Here is a 10,746-nt window from a genome sequence, read left to right as displayed (position 1 = left end):
TTTTTTCGTTAAGAACGGGGACTTTACCTCTACACATGTTGGTCATGGGCTGTTCTCCATCGTTTGGTAGACTATTCTCCATCACTTGCTAATATGTTCTCCGTCGCTTGATGCTTTATTGGGCTCTGCCGCGTGGTGGCAACCTGCTAACGTTGCCATACACGCGCATGCAGGACGCAGCCCGACAGTCATCCCTGGATTCTCACAAGGAACAGTGGACGCTGCTTTTAAAGCGTAAGGACCGGGCTCCTCCGCTGCGGATGATAGCGTGGTTATTTTAAGTTTTTCTCCCACTCCCCTTCTCCCTATACTTCCCGCGTAATTTACCACTACCACTGAGTGAATAGATGAATTTATACCAAAGGAATTGCCGGACCTGACGTGGGAATAGGCTTTGGAAACTTTGGCTTCTCATGAGGGGAGTATCGCGGATGTTGCTCGAGCACGTAACAGGGAGCGAGACGGTTCTCTCTCGCGCTCTCCCATATTCAAAAACAAATCAGAGAGAATCAGACTCACCATCAACAAAGGATAAACTTTATGATGAACTTTTATGGAAAGGGGAAAACTATTGCAGATTAAATTGTTGCCTTTGCCTACATTGACATTGTATGTTTTAACTTGCTCCGATGCAGGTGCAGTGAGAATTTGAACTGCCTCCGATTGAATTCTGCTCTGCAATCTGAAAATGATTTTTTCAAAGGAACACAGATAGGTTCAAGCTGTTTTCTTGCAATTCGTAATAGGTAGAAATAGGTTTGCTCCCCTGCAATACAGACGGAAACCCACGACTGTCAGTGAGTGTATGCTACAATTTTGTTCAAACATAAAAAAGCTATAGTGTGTATTTTTATCCACAGGGGAAACGTTTAAAATGAAAAATACGTTGCTGAATGACTGCGTTATTGCATAAGCCTACCGTTAATGGCATTTTTGGGCTATATATTTGTTGGCATTCTTTACGTCATATGTGTGACGGCAAAGCTTTAAATTGACCCGCTTCATGTATCGTTCCTTCTGAGCAGTTGGCGCTTGTTGAATAGCTTGTTCTCGCTCGAGCGCCCGGAGATTGCCCGGTTTCAGCGGCAACAGCGTTCACGGAGAGAGGACAGTAACATCATCCACGCCGGCACACAGAGAACTCTGGGAAGACTTGGTCAGCACCACAGCAGTGCAACATGTATCCAGTGTGCCTGACACACGCTGCACATTTAGTCCGGCTGGGGACAATGGTTGGGGATTCGCCTGGATTGAGGTGGCGTGCCACATGGATTTTATTGTTTTTTCGGTTTATCCACTACACAACAGCTCAAGGTAAAATAATTATGTTTGTGTAATACACCAGTGCAGGCTTTATGTCCCTTTATCATGCAGTGCTTTCGTGGAACAACGTTAATGAATGGTCCCCTATTTCTATAAAGTCACAGTAAGGAATTATAAAAATCATTATATACACTTCTTATGGTAACTTACACGCAGTGGCTCTCTCTCTCTCTCTCTCTCTTTCTCCTTTCTCTCTCTCTCTCTCTCTCCCTCTCCCTCTCTCTTTCTCTCTCTCTCTCCTTTCTCTCTCTCTCTCTCTTCTCTCTCTCTCCTCTCTCTCTCTCTCTTCTCTTTTTCTCTTCTCTTCTCTCTCTTCTCTCTCTCTCTTCTCTCTCTCTCTTCTCTCTCTATGTCATGACATGCTTTTCTCATGCAGTAGAGTGCATTACCATGAGGACAAATTGGAGTAGTTGGTAGATGTCAGTGAACTCAACAGCTAATCGAACATGCATCTGTCATGATCAATCCATAACGCTACTGTATTATAATTGACTTATCTGGCTGATGTCAGACTTGCTCTTACTTTACAAATAATGATACATTATATTGTATTTGACATTGGCAGTTGGAGTGCCATGTTTTTAATTGATGTCATTTGAATTAAGATTCATTATTTTCAACTGTTATTAAACATAGTGTTAGGGTAAATATTATTCTGACGTTTGAACACTCGCTATGAATTTGTCATTAGAAGCCCAGCTGTGTGAACATACTAATTTAATTAATACATCCTAATTAATTAATCAGACGGGGTTGTAAATAAACAGATACAACACATGCTGATATTCATAAAATACTGCTAGGGCAAAACATGCTGAATGTGAAAAGAGACTGTGTGTGTCTCTCTCTGTGTGTTTGTGTCTGTGTGTGTGTCTGTGTGTGTGTGTGTCTGTGACTGAATTATGTCGCCCTATCTTCTCACAGAGAGGCCTATAGCCACTTGTGGGACATTTTCAACCACTGGAGTTGATGTCCTCAAAGGGAAAGGTACCTTCCGTGTGAATTTAGTTACAGAAGCCATGTTGGTGGCTGGAGCAGAAATGATTTTTCATAGTTATTTAGCCTGGAACTGATCCCCAGAGGCGGTGGATGCGAGTACCCGCTGCCCAGCATTTTCAGAAGGAGGTAAAGAGAGAAAGGGGGTAGGCTAATGTATAATAATTATGTAGCAGGTGTCCCCCTCCAGCACCCCTACCCTGCACACATACACTGAGTGTACAAATCATTAGGAACACCTGCTCTTTCTAGGACATACACTGACCAGGTGAAGCTATGATCCCTTATTGAGGTTACCTGTTTTAAATCCACTTCCATCGGTGTAGATGAAGGGGAGGGGACAGGTTAAATAAGGATTTTTAAGCCTTGAGACAATTGAGTCATGATTATGTTTATGTGTACCATTCAGAGGGTGAATGGTCAAGACGAAAAGATTTAAATGTCCACCAGGATTATTTACATTGACCCCCCACCCCCTTTTTGTTTTTACACTGCTGCTACTCTCTGTTTATTATCTATGCATAGTCACTTTACACCTACCTACATGTACAAATGACCTGGACTAACTGGTGTCCCCGCACATTGACTCGGTATCGGTACCCCCTGTATATAGCCCCGTTATTGTTATTTTATTTGTGTTACTTTTTATTCTATACTTCAGTATATTTAGTAAATATTTTCGTAACTCTATTTATTGAACTGCGTTGTTGGTTAAGGACTTGTAATTAAGCATTACACAGTAAGGTCTACACTTGTTTTATTCAGCGCATGTGACAAACACATTTTTACTTGACTTGACTATAAAAACGGCAACAATTCAGAGTCATAATCATTGGGGGAAAAGACTGGAATTACAGTGCTGACAATACTCTTAATACTCAGGGGTCATTGTGAGCTTAACTATGTATGTGTGCCCATTCTCTCTTCAAGTGCCTTTGAACGGGGTATGGCAGTAAGTGCCAGGCACACTCATTTGAGTGTGCCAAGAACTGCAATGCTGCTGGGTTTTTCACACTCAACAGTTTCCTTTGTGTATCAAGAATGGTCCACCACCCAAGGACATCCAGCCAACTTTGGACACCTTGTAGACTCTATGCCCCGACAAATTGAGGCTGTTCTGAGGGCAAAGGTGGGTGCAACTCAATATTAGGAAGTTGTTCCTAATGTTTTGTGCAATCAGTGTACATTAATATTGTTACTGGAAATGTATTAAAACAGTCATCAAGGCTTTAAATTCCTTTAAAGTGTGCATTTAGAATGTTTTTTTCATACCTCCATAATGCACTATATAAAGTTTGAGCAAGATTACTGTTTGAATAGAAGAGGTGAGAGAGATAGTTAAAGAGAGAGAGAGGGAGTATCCAGAAGCAGAGATAATATCCTCTGGTTGAACCCCCCCATCCCTCCTTTCCTCCTCCTTCCTCTTCACCTCTACCCTCACCCTCCCCTGCTTGTGTCTGCAGAAGCCAGTGGAGCAGTATGGTAAGGTAATTGGGATGCAGGTATTGCTGCTGCTGTAGGGGATGAGCTGCGTTACCTCTGGAGATGTAGTCTAAGCCCTCAGCATCATTGTACCACTGTAAAATACAATGAAGAGGAGACTGGATTTGCAGTCCAAATGACACCCTAGTCCCTATATAGTGCACTACTTTTCGCCAGCTCTTGTCAAAAGTAGTGCACTATAAATGGAATAGTGTGTCATTTGGGATTCACCCTAGAATTAAACAAACAGGGATACTGAGATATTGCAAGTAGAGCTATATCCATCATTTTTTAGGGCAGATCCGCTCCCTCTGACATTTACTGAGAATTGATACTTTATGCATCATGGGATTAACAATCTTGACACTCACTTTTCACACTTTGTGTGTGTCAGAGAGAGAGAGAGAGAGAGAGAGAGAGAGAGAGAGAGAGAGAGAGAGAGAGAGAGAGAGAGAGAGAGAGAGAGAGAGAGAGAGAGAGAGAGAGAGAGAGCGAGAGAGCGAGAGAGAGAGAGTACCATTTGCACATTGTAAAAACACTGTATATATATATAATATGACATTTGTAATGTCTTTATTGTTTTGAAACTTCTGTATGTGTGATGTCTACTGTTAATTTTTATTGTTTATTTCACTTTATATATTATATACCTTACCTGCTTTGGCAATGTTGACACATGTTTCCCATGCCAATAAAGCCCCTTGAATTGAATTGAATTGAGTGAGTGAGTGAGTGAGTGAGTGAGTGAGTGAGTGAGTGAGTGAGTGAGTGTGTGGGAGGTAGTGGCAGAGAGAGAGTGTGTGTATGTGCATACTGTATGTAGGGGGGGATGGTGTGGCTATAGATGCCAGTGCTGTGCTCTGTCTATTCAGCTCTGGCAGCACTGCCTGCCCGGCCAAACTTTCATTATTGATTCAGGGGTCAAGACCCACAGGAATGAATTGGACACTCCTCATACTGTCTCTGAGTGCATCACTGCTAGTTGAGAGCACAGTGACCCAGGCCCTTTCCCTCCAATGATTAAAGGACATTAGGAGGCGAGCAGAGCGACCTGACTCTGGACAGACAGCCCTGTCCATTTTTAAATGGCCTTTCAACAGAAGCAGAGCATAAGAGTATGCATTAGAGTGGACTGAAGTATACTAATAACCTGCATTAAAGATCTATAGAAAAGATGCACTAGAGGAGGTCCAGTACTCTGCATATCCACTGTCATGTCAAACATCAGTATGCAACATTGAAGAAAACAATGAACTAGAGGGAGTATTCAGCAGTGAGCAATTCATGTTCTTCTATAAGAATGAACTGGAGTGAGTATTCAGCAGTGAGTTCTTTATGTTCTTCTATAATAATGAACTGGAGGGAGTATTCAACAGAGTTCTTTATGTTCTTCTATAATAATGAACTGGAGGGAGTATTCAGCAGAGTTCTTTATGTTCTTCTATAATAATGAACTGGAGGGAGTATTCAGCAGAGTTCTTTATGTTCTTCTATAATAATGAACTGGAGGGAGTATTCAGCAGTGAGTTCTTTATGTTCTTCTATAATAATGAACTGGAGGGAGTATTCAGCAGTGAATTCTTTGTTCTTCTATAATAATGAACTGGAGGGAGTATTCAGCAGTGAGTTCTTTATGTTCTTCTATAATAATGAACTAGAGGGAGTATTCAGCATTCAGCAGTGAGTTCTTTATGTTCTTGTATAATAATGAACTGGAGGGAGTATTCAGCATTGATGTCTTTATGTTCTTCTATAATAATGAACTAGTGTGTAGCTACAAGCTGGTCTGCATGTGTTCTTTACGCTGTTTATGTCATGGAGACACAAGTGAGTGAGGGAGGGAGTGTTATTATGGTTTTGCTAGCTCGTGAAAGCTAGACTACGGAATCGACGTTGACGGTTTGTCTAAACATTGCTCTTTCCTGCCAATCATTGGCTGTTGGATTTGTGTTCAGAGGAAAGGACCCATAGAGCGAGCTGAAAGCCCCGTATGGCATGCTACCTTACTTCGCATAAGCATAGCTATGATAAATTCCCAAAATAAACCAGGGTGACAAAGCACACCCCAGCCTGGCTCGCCACATATATTATGCCAGATCTGACATTTATAGCTACGGCATACCGTCACTCACAGTTTCTCTCCATTTCTGATCCTTTCCTCATTTACTTGGCCTTGTAGACACAATGGGCTCTGGTCGCCTGCTGTTGAGGGCCATCTTTAACGAGGTTCTATTTTTGAATTCAGAGTAGCAGGGGAGGACTTTATTGGAATGTCATGTTTGGTGTCATGACGTTGGCCTGGGGGTAGGTTTATGACAGTCATAAATACCTCTTCCCCCCTTTTTTGTCTCTCTTCCTTACTGATGTGAAATTTGAAAACCACTTGGTAAACATAGAGATTCTGGTAACATCAGAAGGTGGGGGAAATGAACTATATTCTGGTAATCCGACCAATTGAACATATGCGGTGGTACTTAATGAATATGATGTCAGTTTCGTTGTCATCTGAGACATTCTCATCAATGATAAGATGACATAAACTCTACAGTGGAAATTCTGCACAATTGTAGTTATGGATTCACATGGAATTGTTGTTCAATTTAAATGTTTGAATATGAACTTATTGGTGAAGAGATGAAATGTAATTTTAGCTTCCAAATGAGAGATTTGGGTATTCATAAGGTTGGCCCGCCCCTGTGAAGGGACATGGGTTATAAAACCTTTCAAACACGCCCTCCTCTCCCTTCCTATATAAAGCCTTGATGACAATATAACCTCCTGTTCCGAGGATGTGAGGAAGACGGTCTGATGTCAGAATGGTTCAGATAATAACTACAGAACGAAGCCAACATCAGCGTGAGCTTTGGTTGCGAATGGTATGAACTTCGAACTCTTATTCACTACAGAAGTGATACCTCCTAGTTGTTGAGTTAGCAACAGCAGCTGCAAACGGGGGTTAGGAAGGAACAGACAGAGTATCCTGTCTATCACACAACAACGTTTCTACAACGTTTCCAATTGACCACCAGAGACATTCTTCAAAGGACTCGGTTTGGCAACACGGCCTTCCATCTACCACCAACCTATCGAAGCGCAGCTCAGAGTAAATATTTATTGCATTTTCCATTTCCAAATGGGCGGTAATTTAGAATGCATAAAATACTGTATTTATGATAGCACAGCTTCTCCCTTTGTCTCTCAGTCTTCCGGCCTACACGGAATGCTGGGGATGTTTAGAATGGGGGTCATTTTTAGATCGCCATGACTGACAATTTGATGGAATTGTATTTGGAGAGAGAGAGCATAGGAAATATGACATGAGGCTTAGCTAGCCATGCTTACCATTCAATGCTCACATACTTAGACCAAACTAAATCAAACTTCAACTTTGACCCTTGACACGTGAAAGTTGAAGTTTGATTTAGTTTGGTCTAAGTATGTGAGCATTGAATGGTAAGCATGGCTAGCTAAGCCTCATGTCATATTTCCTATGCTCTCTCTCTCCAAATACAATTCCATCAAAGAAGGCCACTTTCTGATTGTACAGTGCCTTGCAAAAGTGTTCATCTCCTTTGGTGTTTTTCCTATTTTGTTACATTACAACCTGTAATTGAAATAGATTTTTATTTGGATTTCATGTGATGGACATACACAAAATATTCCAAATTGGTGAAGTGAAATGAAAAAAACATATAAAAAAAATGGAGAAAAAACCCCAGAAATGTGGTGTGTGCATACAGTGGGGAGAACAAGTTTTTGATACACTGCTGATTTTGCAGGGTTTCCTACTTACAAAGCATGTAGAGGTCTGTAATTTTTATCATAGGTACACTTCAACTGTGAGAGACGGAATCTAAAACAAAAATCCAGAAAATCACATTGTATGATTTTTAAGTAATTCATTTGCATTTTATTGAACATCCCACGGAGCACCATTTAAATCCATTATTAAAAAATTAAAAGAATATGGCACTACAACAAACCTGCCAAGAGAGGGCTGCCCAGCAAAATTTACAGACCAGGCAAGGATGGCATTAATCAGAGAGGCAACAAAGAGACCAAAGATGACCCTGAAGGAGCTGCAAAGCTCCACATTGGAGATTGGAGTATCTGTCCATTGGACCACTTTAAGCCGTACACTCCACAGTCCTGGGCTTTATGGAAGTGTGGCCAGAAAAAGCCATTGCTTAAAGAAAAAAATAAGCAAACAAGTTTGGTGTTCACCAAAAGGCCTGTGGGAGACTCCCCAAACATATGAAGAAGGTTCTCTGGTCAGAGGAGACAAAAAATGTAGCTTTCTTCTGCAGGGACTGGTCAGAATTGAAGGAATGGTGGATGGCGCTAAATAGAGGGAAATTATTGAGGCAAACCTGTTTCAGTCTTCCAAAGATTTGAGACTGGGCAGGAGGTTCACCTTCCAGCAGGACAATGATCCTAAGCATACTGCCAAAGCAACACTCGAGTGGTTTAAGGGGAAACATTTAAATGTCTTAGAATGGCCTAGTCAAATCCCAACCTCAATCCAATTGAGAATCTTTGGTATGACTTAAAGATTGCTGTACACCAGCGAAACCCATCCAACTTGAAGGAGCTGAAGCAGTTTTCCTTGAAGAATGGGCAAAAATCCCAGTGGCTCGATGTGCCAAGTTTATAGAGACATACCCCAAGAGACTTGCAGATGGATTTGCTGCAAAAGCTGGCTCTACAAAGTAATGACTTGGGGGGGGTGAATAGGTATGCACGCTCAAGTTTTCATTTTCTTTTAATCTTATTTCTTGTTGTTTCACAGTAAAAAATATTTGTATTTTTCAAAGTTTTAGGGATGTTGTGTAAATCAAATGATACACCCCCCCCCAAAAAATCCATGTTAATTCCAGGTTGTAAGGCAACAAAATTTAAAAAAATGCCAAGGGGTTGAAAACATTCGCAATCCACTTTATGAGGCAGCCAGAGACCTTGAGGAGACATCCAGTCAAGGATGGTTCTTCAAACTGCAGTTTGAAAAACATTTAGATAGGGAACATTTTCCTCATTTTTTTGATTTTTGTTGTTCTGTTTCAAAGCCTTGTGGCCTTTGGTGTGATCACAAGCGTCCTTGTTCTGATGATATGAGATTGACTGTTGAGGAGTGAGTAAGAGAAGAAGTGAAAGGAGATGTAACTGGCACCAGCCAGCAGCAAGGTTGTTAAATATTCTAGGGAGCAGGTCAGCTTAACCTCCTGGTCATGTTCTACAGACTCTCTGTAACTCTCGAAGGAAATTCCCCGAGTTTTAGTCCAACACAAAAGCTCAGCCTTGGAAAAAACACACATGCTGAAGTAAAAAACAACCTTGATGCTCTGATGCTGTAAAAAAAACACAGATCTAGTTTCATCTCTGTTTGCCTCATGGACATCCCTGGAGAACGTGGTCCCCTTTTTTCCTGCCTCTCCATCCCCATGGCCCTGCCTGCCTGCCCGCCACGCGGAGGGCTGTCTGTGGCCTAGAGCAGCGCCTCAGAGTATATATTTATGATCTATTTATATTTCTGATCCACACTGCCACACAGCATACACACTATAGTTAGTGATCCACACTGCCACACAGCATACACACTATAGTTAGTGATCCACACTGCCACACAGCATACGCACTACAGTTAGTGATCCACACTGCCACACAGCATACACACTATAGTTAGTGATCCACACTGCCACAAAGCATACGCACTACAGTTAGTGATCCACACTGGCACACAGCATACACACTACAGTTAGTGATCCACACTGCCACACAGCATACACACTATAGTTAGTGATCCACACTGCCACACAGCATACGCACTATAGTTAGTGATCCACACTGCCACACAGCATACACACTACAGTTAGTGATCCACACTGCCACACAGCATACACACTACAGTTAGTGATCCACACAGCCACTCCGCTATTCCGAGCACGTTTACCCACAATACTCACTCACTTACACTATAACCAAGCATGGTGCTCTCATTATGATACACACACACAGATTGATTTATATTGCAGAAAACCACACCACCTGCTGTCTCTTCCCCTGCACAGCCCTCCTGCTTCATATTCTCTCTCTCTCTCTCCAATTACAGGAAGCATAAAGGAGGAGTATATGGAATCATTACTGGAGAGGAAGTGCCTTATACTGTATTAAAGAGACTGCAGGGGCCTGTTGATCTTACTAGTGCTCTGAATCTTAATTCATCAGGATGACTAATAGAGTCCACAGAGAGCGAAACCTTTTCAGAAGCTCACTGGGTGCATCCCAAATTACACCCTTTTCCCTATACAGTGCACTACTTTTGACCAGTTTATTTATTTAATTTAACTAGGCAAGTCAGTTAAGAACAAATTCTTATTTGTGAGTTAGCTGCCTTGTTCAGGGGCAGAACAACATATTTGTACCTTGTCAGCTTGGGGGTTTGAACTTGCAACCTTCCGTTGCGAGCCCAACGCTCTAACCACTAGGCTACCCTGCCGCCCGGTGGCCTTATGCCCTAACCCTAACCCACTGTTACCATACCCTTGCTATTAGTATTACATTGTGTAGTATGGAAAGAATGGCAGCCAGCCCCTATGGAGATTGGATATTCATTAACGTGAAGAATGACACGCAGCGGGTAGCCTAGTGGTTAGAGCTTTGGGCCAGTAACTGAAAGGTTGCTGGATCAAATCCATGAGCTGTTGTTCTGCACCTGAACAAGGCAGTTAATCTGGTAGGCTTTCATTGGAAATAAGAATTTGTTCTGAACTGACTTGCCTAGTTAAATAATGGTGACATGTGTATGGCTACTGCATCTGTTTGTGGATCTTTTGACTGATTCAACAAAAGAGAGGTTTCTTTGGCCTTTTTTCACTCTGCCTCTTGGCTGTGTAGTTAGAGCTCTCTCACTCTGTGTGTGTGTGTGTGTATGTCGCGCGCGCGTTTGTG

The 10,746-nt window shown here is 42.0% G+C and overlaps 1 protein-coding gene across 1 annotated transcript in view; it reads left to right on the top strand.

Annotated features, from left to right (window-relative positions):
• Nucleotides 1-227: 227 nt before the first annotated feature.
• Nucleotides 228-10,746, top strand: part of LOC135511925 (protein sidekick-2-like) — a 645,207-nt gene continuing 634,688 nt past the window's right edge. Inside the window, exon 1 of the mRNA XM_064933447.1 lies at nt 228-1,314. Within this exon, the coding sequence (XP_064789519.1) occupies nt 1,179-1,314 (136 nt within the window). The 5' untranslated portion in view covers nt 228-1,178. The remainder of the gene's footprint in view (nt 1,315-10,746) is intronic.

This window comes from Oncorhynchus masou, chromosome 24, assembly GCF_036934945.1.
Source record: "Oncorhynchus masou masou isolate Uvic2021 chromosome 24, UVic_Omas_1.1, whole genome shotgun sequence".
In the NCBI taxonomy this organism is placed as follows: Eukaryota; Metazoa; Chordata; class Actinopteri; order Salmoniformes; family Salmonidae; genus Oncorhynchus; species Oncorhynchus masou.
This window is presented reverse-complemented; position numbering and strand designations above follow the sequence as displayed.